Here is a 14087-nt window from a genome sequence, read left to right on the forward strand (position 1 = left end):
TCACAATATGTCAATAAAATTTCTAATTTTTCACTTGAGTTCTGTTATGAAAGTTCAAGCACATGAGCGATCCTTCTAATTCAGATATTTAAAATGTGATCAGCACTTTAGGATCTCATTGAATCAGTGCTTCAATATTTCTTTATTTCTCTTTGGGGAGTTGATGATCTTTATACTTTTTTTAAAAGTGGATGCCTGATCTAACTCTGACACACAAAACAAAGGGCACACTATTACTAAAGCATGTTTTGACAGTGAAAATTAGTGAAAAGCGTGGTTGAAAGCATGGATGTACCCCCTCATTCCAGGATGGAAGCCATGGAGCAGCTAATCCTGAACTGCACACGCAGAGGCAGTGATGGAAACAACTTCTGTTGGACACAGTGAAGGGGAAAAAAATCTCAGAAAATAATTCAGGGTGGAGATTTCCACATCCCTGGGCTGGCTGTGCCTAAAATCCAAACCCAGGGAATGAAGATCCAGGAGGAGTCAGTCTCCCTGTGTGGACAGTGTCGAGTATCCCTGAGCTGGAGCTCGGGAATTCCTTGGGCACCAGGGGCTGTGCTGGGGCAGCTGCAGGGCTGGAGTGGGGAAGGCATCTGGGAAGAAGCACAGCAGAGCCTGACAGCTCAGAGAGGGCCAGATGTTTTCATCATTATGGAAAAAATCTGGTGGTGCCTCCTTGCCCAGAGAAACACTGGAGGAGGAAATGTCCTCTTGAGCTCTGATCAAGGCTGAACATTAAAACTGCGCTGGGCCAGGGTCAGGAAAACAACAGAAACCAGAGGAAAGGATCTTTTGTGACTCCAGCTCTAACCTTCAATACGAAGGTGCCCCAAAAAGCTGCCGTGCCTCCCCAGGGACCTTTTCCCAAATCAGAAAGCTGGAGAACAGGGCCTGCCCGTGGGGTACGAGGGATGTTCCTCCTCCAGCAGCATCCCCGTGCCCTCCTCCCTCCGTCCCCTCGCAGCAGGTGCTGCCCCGGGGTGTGCGCACAGACAGACCCTGGCGATGCTCACGGACACCGGGCACGGCAGCCAGGGGCTGGAGATCCCTGGGCGGGCTTTTAACAACAGCTCTGAGGTTCTTGAACTGTCCCCCTGCCCCTGGGGGATGCAAATCCCCCGTCCCAAAGCCGAGACCCACCCCAGCCCCTTCACCCGGGCAGCTCCTCGGGGTTGATCCCTTCGCTCAGATTGCTCCTTTCCCAAAACCAGCGCGGGCCCCGCCGGCTCCTCGCACTAATTTTAGCTTTCAGGCACGGCAGATACGATGTCATTAAAAACCAAAAGTAACTGCAAAGGAACGCCCGGGAGAAGAGCGGACAGAAGTGTAAGAAAGTGGCAACAGCCAACCCCAAATCCTTTCGATTCTGCATCAAATAAACCCTGCCTGCGAAATGAAAGGGCGACTGACGCTTTGTCCGTTTCACTTCGAATTTTTTTGTTGTTGTTTTTGTTATTTAATTGACAAATAGAAAAGGCGGCAGCGGCTGGGCTTGATCCGGGCAGGGATCGCACAGAACTGGTCGGGAGGAAAGCACCGAGGCACCCGGGCACTTCTCCCTCCATTCCGCCGGTTTTTTTGTTGGATTTCCAGGACTCCAAGAAAAAAAAAATAAAAGGTGCTGTTTAAAATGTGTTTTCCCCTCTACCGCTGAAAAACGGGCTGATAATTAAGGCAAAAATCAGAGGGAAAAAAATTCAGACCTGGTTTTATTTATGCGACATATCTTTGAAGAAGAAATATAATAATAATAATAATAATAATAATAATAATAATAATAATAATAATAATAATAATAATAATAATAATAATAGTGAAATTATCCAAAACTTGAAAATTTTACTCAGAATAGGGAAAAAAAGGAACACGGAAAAAATTTAGAATAATTTTTACAATATTTTCGTTTCTTTCTACCCTTTTGTTCTTGCCATGCTCTTGAAATATCTGCGTTTCATGTACGGTAACTCATAGATTCATCACGCTGATGAAAACCCTTTCTCCTGCGTGTATTTACCGACTTCCCTTTCTTATATATTTTAATTTTGCAGAGATTTCTTCCCAAACATTTGCTTTCTATAAAAGAAGCCACGGGAGCGCCTGGAGATTTTTGTTTCCGGAGAGGAGCAAAAATGAAACAATTCAGAGAAACCGATCCATTCCCCGCCAGACCTTTATAAAACCCAACAACGGATAATTTCCCCGCTTCCCAAAAAAAATAAAACCGGCTCAAATCCTGGTCCTGCTCCGGCAGGGTTGAGTTTTTCCCGGTGCCTCCGTTTGCGGGATTCAGGAGTGGGGAAGGAGGATCCGGCTCTGCCAAACGCATCTCAGAGCAAAAAAAATCAAATAATCGCGGGTCCGAGAGCTCGGTAGTAGCGGGGGGTATTCCTTTCTTCCTTTTTTTTTTTTTTTTTTTTTTTTTTTTAATTTTGGTAGTTGTTGGTTTGTTGAATTTGGAGGGGATGTTGGTTTTTGAGGAGGGGTTGTTGTGGGTTTTTTGAAATTATTTATTATTACCTGAAAGAGGCGCGGCGCTCCCAGCGGGAGCTCACCCCGGGGAGCGCAGGAACATTTCCCAGGACAGCGGGGAGGCTCCCTCGGGGCTGCCCAGCGCCAAGTGCGGCTCAAGCAGCGGGGCCGGAGCGGGAATTCGCTTTTCTGGAGCAAGGGCGCGGGCAGGAAGGGCAGAGCGGCCGCCCCGAGCAGGCCCCGCGGGAGCGGCGGGGACGGGGACGGGGGACAGGGACACAGAGCCCGTGGCTTGGCCCAGGACAGCCGATTTCATGGCTCTCCGGTTGGGGGTCACAGACTGGGAGCAAAGGGGACACGGCGGGAGACGCCGGAGAGGAGCCGGGGGTCAGGGCGTGTAACTCAAGTCACCCGGGTTCATCCTGCCATCCGTCTCGGCGGAGCCGATCCCCCAGGAAAGAGCTGATCCCTCAGGAAAGAGCTGATCCCTCGGGAAGGGCCTTTTCCCGAGGGCAGGGGTGGATCCTGCGGCGGGAGCCCCGGGGGAGCTGAGCCGGCACCCCCGGGCCGGGCGATGCCGGAACGCGGCCGGTCCCTCACCTCTGCGGGTGTGTGCGGGCGAGGACAGAACACTTTTAAGACAAATTAAAGCCCGAACACCCTCTCATGTCAAACGTGACTCCCCCTGCCCGCCGGCCCGGCCCGGCCCCCCCGGCTCCCGAGGAGCGCCAAGCGCGCACGGTGACATGGCAAGACGGATCGGATTTTACACGGCCGGCAGGAAGTACCCGAGAAATCAGACCTTTATCTCTTCTGGAAAACATCGTGCGGACAGACAAGCCGCAAACGCCCTGAAATCTTGCGGCAGTTTGGGGCTTCCCGGCCAAGCCCCGCTCCCGTTCCCAGCGGAGCCGCTGGGACCCCTCTGCCCGGGGCAGGCGGGTGGGGGACAAAGCCCCGCCGTGTTCAGAACTTTGTCCTTCGAAGCAGCTCAGACTTCCCCGTGCCCGGAAGGTATTTCGTTCCTGAAACTGTTTTCCTGTCCATCGCCGGACACCGGTGCGTCCCGGCCGCGGGACTCGTGTGACAAAGCATTGTCACATCAAAGTCTCATCGGTCATTTAATTCCCCGTCCCTAAAAAATACGATATGGCTCTTGCCCTGAGTGTTTCCCCACGGAAACGTAACGAACAAGCGCTTTGGGGATTACCTGAACGCGTAAAAAAAGCTTTTTCAGGAGCGCAGTAAACCGGCGGGTCCGAAACAAGTGCAAACAACGCGACCGCTGCCCGGGGCCGCGGAGAGGGCGACGGGAAGGTCGGAGAAGTCCCCCATCGCTCTCTGTTCACCAGCGAACCCAGCACGGTTACAAGTAGAAAGAAAAAAAAAGTTACAGGCAGAGTAAAATTAAAGCTTTTCATTTATCTGCCCAGCTCCCAGCTTTCGCTTCAGCCGCGGGCGCGGGGAGAAAACTCTTCCAGCACCCGAGGTGCAAGGATCGGCTGAATTGTCAGATTCCAGGCACGGAGCCCAGGGCAGGAGGGGAAACTCCACGGAGGCGTTTGCTCTCCAAGTGCTCCTGCCCGAGTCACCGCGCCCGAGTCACCGACGGAGGCGGAAAGAGGAGCCCGGGCCAGCCCCGGGCGCGCCCCCGGGACCTGCGGTGCCCAAACCGAAGCAGCACCGGAGAGGTTTTACCGGGGGGTTTACCGGGGCTCTGCACCGACTGTCCTGTAATACACGGAGGGCTCCGTGGTGCTGTCCTCTGACACCTGGCTGCATCCGCGCTCTCCCTGCCGTTTGCACGGACGGAAGGGGCGCGATTATTTCCTGAATACCCGGCGGGGTGAGCTGGGACCCGCCAGCGGTGGCGGGGGTGGTGGCAGGGCCACCTGGCTCCGGGCCCGCCGCCCGGTACCGGCCTTGTCCCGGAGGAAGCCCGGGCTGGCAGCGCAGCGGTCCCGAGCAGCGGGCAGAGGAGAGGCCCCTCTCCAAGGCCGCCTTCACATCAAGGTCCAAACTCTTTTTGTGACAGGCGCTAGAGCTTGAAAGGAAGGGGGAAAGAAGAGAATAAAAAACAAATTTTAAAAAATGCGGGAAATGATGGGGGAGGGGGAAAGGTAGAAAGAAAATGAGGTTTTAGCTGCGGCGAAGTGGAGTGTCTGGACAGCTCCGAAGCGGTTTTTTTTTCTCTCTGCAGAATTCCAGAGGAGTGAAAGCAAAACCTTCCCTAGCCCCAGCCAGCCCCACCAGCCCCCAAACGCCCTCCTGGAGCCTCGGTGGGACCCCGAGACCCCGACACGCACGGCGCTCCCGCCGGCAGCATTTATTCAGCCAGGACTGGCCGCTTCGCAGCACCCTTCCCAATGGCTTGGAAAGAATTCCTGCCCAAAGGACCCTGGGGAGCCCTCGGGGACCCGCAGAGATCCCGGGGTCCCGGCGATTCCCGGCGCCACGGAGAGAAGCGGGAGATTGGCACCGGTTCTCGCAAGGAAACCCTAATAGGCTATTTCTGGACTACTGGCTCTTAACAAATCTATAGCACCTGAAGTGTTAGCACTCAATTAGTGACAAGGTTTGAAACCCCAGCGTTTACTGGCGAGGTATAAACAGAGTCCTCGGGAGATAGCTGGGAATTAGAACGGGAGGGGGCCCTGGACATCTTAACCGGCTGGGATTAAGAGGAAAACTTTTTTAAAAGGTACCATCTCTCTCTCTCCAAACAGTCCGAGGTGTCGAAAGCTCCAAGGGAGAGAGGATGTGCCCTCTGGAGCTAATTGCGGAGTTGGGAATTTTTTCTCTTTGTTTGGTTGGTTTCAGCAAGAAAAGATTTTTTAGTGTCCTTTTTTTTAAAAAAAAAAAAAAAAAGAAAAAATAGAAAGGAAAAAAATACAACAGCACACTAAACCCAACATTAATCACGTTCGGCAATCCCGGAGAGAAACAACGAGCGGGTGTGGACGACAACCCTCGCCTGCGAGAGGCCAGGGCAGGCTCAGTCCCGAGGGGGCAGCGAGAGCAACCTGCAAACAGAGTGAAGCCAGCGGGGGACACAATAGGACACCCCAACTTTCCCCTGACAGCCAGAAAAAACAGCAGCGGGTTTTCGCCCTGTCTCCCCCACTTCCACCCCTGGGTCTACAGAAAGTGTTTCAGGGCGCTCCTCGGGGTCCTGGCTCTTTTTACCCCTTTTTTCTTTTTCTTTTTTTTTTTTTTTTTTTTTTTTTTTGTAAGTTATTGAAACGCGATCAAAAACGAGCCCGCAAAGTTAAAAGTGATGCGGGAGAGTTCGGGATCCCCACCCGCGGGGACACCCGGGCAGGTCCCCCGGGGCTGGGCAGGACCCTGCGGGCTGCGAGCAGTGTCGGGAGCTGGGGGAAGCTGTCCCTTTGTCCCTTCCGCTGGACAACCGGAGCCTGACTTCAGCGGGCTGCTGGAGAGCCCCGGGAAAGGGAGAGAGGGGCTGGGAAAGGGGGGAGGAATGGGTGCTGAGCCCCGACCCGGAAAGTCCGTGAGCTGCTGTACGTCAGTAACTTATTCATCAATCAGCCGGACACAGAGCAGACCTGGCCTCTCTTTGCGGAGTGTTTGCTTTTTCACCAATTATTGCGGCCCTGCAGCTCTTTTTGTTGATACAGTAGTTCTAAAAAGTGCTAATGTTCATTTATCAGGGGGCCGAGCCCGGGACTCCCACTAGTTGTGATTCTTCCAAAAATATAAACACGAAGAGAAGGGCTGAGGCTAAAGCCCCCATTTGTTTCTAAACTGCAGTATTAAAAGTGATGCATTGTTGAAGATAAAGCGGAGATAACGCTGTCTGTCTCCAATGAATGTCTCCCCGACGCATTAATGACATTCCAAATGATAGCTCCGGCTTATCGTTCAATTAATCACTTCCACCCTCTGCAGCCGGGCCCACATCGATCGGCAGCCGCCGTGTGACCGGGGGGCTGCAGGGAGCCCGGAATCCTCAATTAATCCCGGGCTGGCGGCTCCCGCCCCGCCGCGATGCGCTCCGGGCCCGGGTCCGGACCCCGCCGGGTTCCCCGGGCCCAGGGAAACCTCCGGGGCAGGAACGGCCGTGCGAGCTCCAAGCCTGTCCCGGGAAGGACCCGGGATAAAGGAAGGGAGCGCTGGAAGGCGCTGCTCCCATCCCGCAGGATGGAGATGTCGCCAAGGCGAACTTGAGAGGCGGCTCTGGGTTTGGGTCGGATCGGGATCGCTTCGCTCTTTTAGCCCGTATCTAACCTATCCCCCTAAGCTTGTAATAAAAACGAGGCAAGGAGGTTCAGAAAGCCCGCGGAGAGCCAGGGGCGCCCCCAAACACTCTGCAAAGCCCCTCCACAGGCCCTTCTCCCGAGGCTGCCTCCACATTCCCGGGGCGCTTCGCCCTTCCTCCTGCAGCAGAGGAGCATCCATGCCCTGGAGCTATTTCCCAGGGAAGCCTGCAGGAAACGCAGCCGCGAAGATCGACCCCTCCCCTCATTAAATCGCAATATTTCAGGCCTCTCCGTTCACAGGGATCGCTCCGACTGTCATCGCCAGATCCGGGGCTGGCTCGCCAAGAAACCGCTCCCAGCAGCGGCCGCAGCGCCGCCCGCAAAAACATCCGAAATTCAGCTCCCCGAGGGTGCCAGGACACAAAATCCCGGGGGCAGCGGCGGGTCCATCCTGCTGGGGGTGGGCAGGCGCTCACCTTTCCACCCGCCCCGGAGGGTCCCTTCCTGCGGGAGGAGAAAGGATTTGCACAGCTCTGACCCCGCCGCTTCCGAGAGCGGGGCTCAGCCGAGGGCCCCCAAACTCACCGCAGCCCTTCAGGGTTCCTCTGCTCTGCTCCCACCGAGCCCATCCCCGTGCCTCTCTCAGCCGGGCGCTGGAGCGCTAAAGGAGATCCTTTATTTATTTCTAACTTTTTTTTCTCGCCCCCCTAACCCACAAAGCCTGAACCGCCCCTCCGCAACCTGCGACCGTGCAGCTAAGGCTTATTTGAGCGGCTCCACGCGAGTTAAACGAACGAGCCCCACCTCTGCCGCATGAACCGGGGGCCGTGCGCCCACCCGAGCTGCGGGACCCTGCCGGGGACAGCAGCCCCGCGGCCCCTTGCTTTACCCACCCCTCCCTTACCCCTGTGTATTTTGCCGCACCTTCACCCGCGCTTGTTTTGACTGATTTTTAATTTTTTTCCCCCCAGACAGTGTCGCATTTTTTGTTTGAAAGCTTTACAAACAAACGAGAGGAAAACCCAATCGGCATTTCCCTCTCCAAAGTCAGGCAAGGGCTGCTCAGAGTCTCTCTGCTGTCAGCTGGACTTTGCAATCACTACACTGCTCCAGAAAAATCTGTATAAACCCTGAGCACGAATTTCCCCTTGAGCGCGCTTCACACAGCAGTGAACTCCCGTTTTTTAGTTCCTGCCATCGGATATTGCAGAATACTAAAAACGAAACCTCCGTTCTCTTGCTTAAGAAAAAAAAATTAAATCAGCACATATTTGGTTGATGGTTTCCTCCCGGCCTGTTTATTTAATCTGACTGTATGATAGATAGCATCAGATAGTGACTTTGTACGCATTAGGCCATTCTTTTTTGGTTTGTTTTTTTTTTTTTTTTTTCCAAATGGATGAACAAACCCTCCGCTCCAAAGCTGCATAAATGCAGTGCCGCCCCTTTAAAAGAGCGGAGCTGTTTTTGAGATGTATTACTATATTAGGTGACATGGAACTTTGCATCTCTCATACCATCACCGCAATGTTGGCCAATAGAAAGCTAAAGTCACCCAAAAACTGCCTAGTCCCTCCTTCCCTCGCCTTATGGTCCGCTCCTACCTGGCGGCAGTGCACAAGTCAGGGCTACTCTCGGGAATGCTATGTGCCCCCTCCGGGAGCCCACGCTCCACCACTGCTCCACCTTGGCCGCTCCCCACCTCCTCTTCCATGACCCTGGGCTGCGGCCGCTGCCCCGCTGTCCTCCGCAATGTTTCCTAGCCCTGTGACAACCACCCCCTTCTCGGTGAAGGATATCCTGAACCTGGAGCAGCAGCAGCAGCAGCACAGCCTGGGCTCCATGGAGCTGGCCTCGCTGGCCTCCCCGTCCTGCATGCTGGCCACCTTCAAGCAGGAGGCGTTCGGCACCGAGCCCCCGGCCCTGCCCGACCTGCGGGACGAGCTGCCCGAGCCGCCCCCCGGCAAAACCGCGGCCGCCTTCCCCGGCTCCTACTACGGGAAAAGCTACGCGGAGATGGACTCGGCCAAGGAGGCCAAGGCAGACAAGAAAGGTGAAGCCAACGTTGCTGCGGGGACTCGGAGAACAAGGGAGGGCAGGGGGATGGGGATCCCCCTGCGGGCTCGGGCGCTCGGCCGGGGGTGCCCAGGGCTGCGGGGGACAGCGCGGGGCTGCGCTCGGTGCCGGGGCTCGGGGGGCGGCAGCACCTTCATCCTGTCCTGAGCCCACTCGGGCAGGGTCCCGCTGAGCCCCGGGCGGGGCTGGGGATGTGACACGGAAGGCCTCGAGTTTGGACAGAAACCAGGTGACAAATGCGATTCCTGACCCGCTCGGGGGTCGCGGTGGGTTTCAGCACAAAGCTACGAGCGATAAATCAAGGCTGGGGCACAGGCGGGTGAGACTCGCATCAGTGCACGGGGCACCGTTGTTTTCAAAGGAAAAACACGGAAATTTTCCTGCAGAGGTACCTAAAGAGCGGGGCAGGGCCCGTCCCGCTGCTGCAGGAGCGGGCAGGCACAGCGGCCTGCGAGGCCGAGAAAGAGCCAGGGACTCGCTCGCTCTTTATTAAATACTAATTTATAAATTTTTTGCACAATTTTTTCCTCCCCCTTTTTTCCTTCGCCCGTATATTTTGCTGCAGAGCTGTGTTCCTTACACAAGAGCCTGGAGCAGGAGAAAAGAGACCTGGAAGATCCCGAGCGCCCCAGACAGAGGAAAAGGAGGAAACCTCGCGTCCTCTTTTCTCAAGCCCAAGTGTACGAACTGGAGAGAAGGTTCAAGCAGCAGAAATACCTCTCTGCCCCCGAGAGGGACCATCTAGCGAACGTCCTAAAGCTCACCTCCACCCAGGTGAAAATCTGGTTCCAGAATCGAAGGTACAAATGCAAAAGGCAGAGACAGGACCAGACGCTGGAAATGGTGGGGATCCCTCCCCCGCGGCGGATCGCCGTGCCGGTGCTGGTGCGCGATGGGAAGCCCTGCCTGGGGGAATCTTCCCCCTACAGCTCGCCCTACAATGTCAGCATTAACCCCTACAGCTACAACGCCTACCCCGCGTACACCAACTACAACAGCCCCGCCTGCAACGCCAACTACAACTGCAACTACCCCTCCATGCAGCCCATGCAGCCCTCGGCGCCCGCCAACAACTTCATGAACTTCAGCGTGGGGGACCTGAACTCCGTGCAGACGCCCATCCCGCAGGGCAACGCGGGCATCTCCACCTTGCACGGCATCCGGGCCTGGTAGAGCCGCCCCGGCCGGAGGGGCTGCGAGCCGGGCTCGGGACAGTGCCGGGCTGCGGGGCCGGTTCGGTTCGGTGGAGCATCCCGGCGGATCTCACGAGTGTGGTGGCCATGGACGGGGCGCCTTTCGGTATTTCGTGCGGGGCCAGGCAAGCACCGGCGGGGGATGCCCGCGTTTCCCGGCCCCTCTCGCTCCTTTCCACCCGGGTCATCACCCTGATAATTCCCCTCCTTCCTTCCTACAAAGCAGCCGGTAATTTCGCGCGGCTTGTTCCCAACAACACCCAGCCAAGCCCTGCAACTCTCTCTCTTTTTTTTTTTTTTTTAACTTTTAACTCTATACGAATTATTATTATCGACATCCACATTTAATTTTTGCACTTCCCGTACGGTCCCCGCTGCTCGGTCAGTTCGGCATCTCGGCACCCCCAGGTGTCCCTTGCGAGGCTGCTACTGCCGGCCTGGGCAGGGATGAGGACAGACAGACTCCCGAGGGACACAGACACTCCGGTCCTCCAGGTCCCGTAGGGTTCTGCACTAAAACGTGAGTTAGCATGGAAATGCACTGTCCGCCCCTTCGTGCGCGTTGCCCTTTGCTGTACAAGCTGACGGAGATCAGCGAGTTGTCATTAAAGAGAGTGGCTGAAGCTCGGCGTCCCTGGCGTTCTTGCGCATCCCGGGGGGAGCGGGGCCGCCCGTCCCGGGGGCTCTCCCGGGCCGCTCCGGGAGCCTTTCCCTGCCGGTCCCCCCTCCCTTTGTGCAGCTCTCCCGTACCCTCGGCATTCCCGTTTTGCCGCCTGCAAACGGTTTTTATGTTTTAAGGAGTTTTTAAAATTATTTAAAGCCGCTTTTCGAGTCCCCAGCCTGGCTAAGCAGCGGTCCGTGTCCCGGGGCTGGGATCGGGACCGAGCCCATCGTTCTCAGGCTCCGGGAGCGCGGGGCTGATTGATTATTGCCTGCAAAGAGAGGTACCGACACCCCAAGTCCCAACCCAAAGCCCCCAGCCCATCCGCGGGAGGTTTTCACAGCCCCGCACATCCTGTCCCCATGGGGGGAGGCACCAAGGAGCCCCCGTCTGTCCCCACAGTGCCCGGGGACAGCGAGCGGGGCTCCCCAGCGCCCGGCTCTGCCTCTCCTCTGCCGCAGCCACAGCCCCTCGGCCGCTTTTACGGTAGTCGCTATCGAATGTCAATTATTGGGAGTGAGAAACAACAAACATTGTAATTCAGCGCAGTCACAACATCCTCTGAGAGTGTCTGAGGCTGTCCGGCCGGTGACAGGGCGATTAGGGGGACCTGCAACCCCTCCTGCCTCGGCCCTATCGGCCCCATCAGTAAACAGGGATGGAGACAGGGTGGCTGTGGCCCTGGGACAGGGGATGAAAGGCTGCCGGGGAATGGGAGCTGCCCGCAGCCTCTCCCCCAGCCGCACAGACCCCCGAGGTAGGATTGCACAGATAAGGAGCTCCCAGCTCCTCCCAGCCCCTGCCAACGCCAGAGGGGCGCTGGGTGTTGCCCACCAAGCCCCCAGAGCAGAGCGCGGTGCAGACACCTGTCCGGGCTCAGGGCTGGGCAAGGAGAGACCTTCAGCCTCACCCCGAGGGGAGTCTGCCTCGGGGAGCTCACCCCACAGAGCCGCCGGGACACGGGGCTGTGACAAAGGGGACGCGAGTCTGAAACAGGGGGAGAGGGCGCCTGGGCAGGCCAGAAGGAAGCAAAGGGCACTTCCCCTCACCTGGAACCTTCTGCAGGGCTCCGTGGGGGCTTTGCCTTAGGGGGACAGGATCCAGGTGGGAGAGAGGCAGCAGAGCAACTGAGAAATGCCCTGCCTGAAGAGAGCCAAGGTGTCCCAAGAACTCCAGGGAAAGATCATTATTCTAACACCAGACAATAAAATTTTCAATTAAAGAATGTGCATATGACAAACATTTCATACCCAGGAGTGAGTTTAGTTATCAGTAACAGTTCTGTCATTTTTTTCAGATAACTCTTGAATGGAGAATCTGACTGGAGTGGGGCAGGAGAAAGCTGGGTTTAAGCTGGTGAGGGGTGGGGGCAGTCACAGTTTGGGGCCACAGTTTGCCTGAGCTGTCAAATGGTCACAGTGGTGCCATCGTGCCACTCCTGCTGCCACCACCACAGAGCTGGGCCAGGGTCAGAGCACAGGGAGCCCTCAAAAGAAGGACAAGTCCTGAGTTAGCATGGGGGCAGGCACTGAGAGTTAGCTAAAACTTGAACTTTCAGAAACCAGCCCTAAGCAGGGCCCTTCTTTAAGTGGGCAAACAAGAGAGACAGCAGCGAAACTTCAGAAAAAGCCACAGGAAAAAGTAACTCCCCACATCAATACAGAGCCCTTCTCACACACTCCCCACATCCTTTCCCTTCCCCAGACGCTGTTATTTTCTCCAAACATGTTTATTTTCCTCCCATAATAACGCAGAGCTACAGCTATCAAGAAATCTGCCCATCCAGTGGGATTTTCCCTGCACTGGCTGCTCCGGGCACCAGCTTTGGGGCTGATTTCCAGGGCTGCACTGTGCTCATTCTCAGCAGGGATGAATGTCCCACAGCTCCTGCTCACACTCCCCTCCTCCCAAACTTCCCTTTCCTGCGGGAATTGCATCACAAGCAGATGCAGGGCAGGGTAAGAGGGGTTTGGAGCAGCAGCCGGAGCCTTGGAGCCGGCTCCGAAAGTGATTTAGGAGCGGAGATGAGCACAGCTGGCCGGGGCAGCGCTGCCAGGGCACAGCGGCCGCGGTTAAAGACCTTCCATCAGCTGGATGGATGGGAAGGGCAAGGAGATACGGGAGGAGCTAACTGATGCCTCAGGTTTGGCTTTTCTATGTTTCACATTCTGTGCTGCTTCAGTGTGTGGGTCTGGGCTCCTTATGAGGAGCTCTGTGCACAGAGCAGGGAGACAAAACAATTCCTGCTCCAGCTGGGCACCAAGGACAAATGATCCCAATCTCAGCCCAGGAGCACAAACCCCGTGGGCTGGAGAGAGAAAAACAAGCAGGGTGGGACTGCAGGGGCTGAAGCTGGGATGGGACAATGAACTGCAAGGTGCAAATGGAGCAGAGCTGATCCCAGGGAGAGACCCCGTGCCCGGCCGGGCATTTTGGGGCCATTTTGGTTCATCTTGGGTGCAGCCCTGGCTGGGCTCTGGTGCTGCCCAAGGTGGGTCCATGGAGGAGATCCTTTGGATAAATCCCTGCTTTATTCTTTAGCTCTGTCTGGTCTCTGCTCTAGGGCAGCCTTCCCAAGGCATCCCCAGCACACAGATACCGGCCCAGGGGGCTCCCTGTGCTCACAGACCCCATTTCTCCTGTTCTTGCTCTCCAGCTCAGCCCACAGGGTCAGGCAGGGCCAAAAGGTCCCCCCGGGACTTGCAGAAGCACCGGGGCTGAGCCTCTCTGAGCCCAGCGCTCTGAAAGGCTCAGAAAAACCACACGTATCAAATCTGACCTGCTCCTGTCTGAGCCTGAAGCGTTTCCCATCTCTAGAGTAGCACAAAAATCCTGTGCTTAGGAAAGGCTGATCCAGAGGGAAGTGCAGGGTCCTGGCGTTTCCCCAGGGAAGCTGAAATCAGGGATCCTCCCGGTGTTCGGGGGCACTCTAAGGGTTGTAGGAAAAGAGCTTTTAATAAGATTTGCACTTGGATTTGATCTCGCTCTTCCCTCGGTTTTTTTGGGATTACACAGCCTGGCACTGGCATTCACGGCTCTGTTCAAACCCAGCTTTTAATTTTTTTGGTAATTCAGTGCCCCAGCTCCACCTGAAGGTGACAGGGTGAGAGCAGCTCAGTCTTCTCGAGACAAAATGCACACGGCAATTTTATCCAAACCCTTTGGAATTCACAGAATTCGTACAGGAACGAGCTGTCAGCTGTAAGGGACTGATACCAAATCCCTTGCCTGTGGCAGTTGTGTAGGAACTGAAGTAATTGTTTTTCCCAAAAAAACACCCGTGAGGTTCCTAAAGTGCCAGAATTTTATTCCTTAAGTTCAAGGGGTTTTCACATCGGAAGTTATTCCCTGGAGTCTGAAAACAAGATAGGGTCCTGGCAGGAATTAAGTGTTCCAGTGTTCCTGAGAAGCTCGGCAGGAAAACAACAGATCAACAACCCTCTGTGCCCGGCCCCTAATTCA

The 14087-nt window shown here is 55.8% G+C and overlaps 1 protein-coding gene and 1 long non-coding RNA gene across 3 annotated transcripts; both read left to right on the plus strand.

Annotated features, from left to right (window-relative positions):
• The first annotated feature begins 1208 nt into the window (after positions 1 to 1208).
• On the plus strand, positions 1209 to 3682 carry LOC311159621. Its single transcript, XR_014616520.1, has 3 exons — positions 1209 to 1332; positions 1478 to 1624; positions 2055 to 3682. It is a non-coding gene; the product is annotated as an uncharacterized lncRNA (long non-coding RNA).
• A 4627-nt stretch (positions 3683 to 8309) lies between these two features.
• On the plus strand, positions 8310 to 10577 carry NKX2-5 (NK2 homeobox 5). 2 transcript variants are annotated; one of them, XM_084215703.1, is made up of 3 exons: positions 8310 to 8748; positions 9337 to 9571; positions 9734 to 10577. In XM_084215703.1, the coding sequence occupies exons 1-3, from the start codon at positions 8448 to 8450 to the stop codon at positions 9942 to 9944; spliced, it is 747 nt and encodes a 248-aa protein (XP_084071829.1). In that variant the 5' UTR covers positions 8310 to 8447; the 3' UTR covers positions 9945 to 10577. The 2 variants fall into 2 exon arrangements, with proteins under 2 accessions (XP_084071829.1, XP_084071828.1); XM_084215702.1 differs by having other exon boundaries at positions 9337 to 10577.
• Positions 10578 to 14087: the final 3510 nt, after the last annotated feature.

The sequence above is a fragment of the Fringilla coelebs genome, assembly GCF_963513975.1.
Source record: "Fringilla coelebs genome assembly, chromosome: 15".
Lineage (NCBI taxonomy): Eukaryota > Metazoa > Chordata > Aves > Passeriformes > Fringillidae > Fringilla > Fringilla coelebs.

Bases quoted from the DNA above. Each gene is read 5' to 3' on its own strand.
- NKX2-5 (XM_084215702.1), top strand. From the start codon at position 8,448: ATGTTTCCTAGCCCTGTGACAACCACCCCCTTCTCGGTGAAGGATATC. The intron at 8,749-9,336 runs GTGAAGCCAACG...ATTTTGCTGCAG, and splicing joins GGCCAAGGCAGACAAGAAAG to AGCTGTGTTCCTTACACAAG.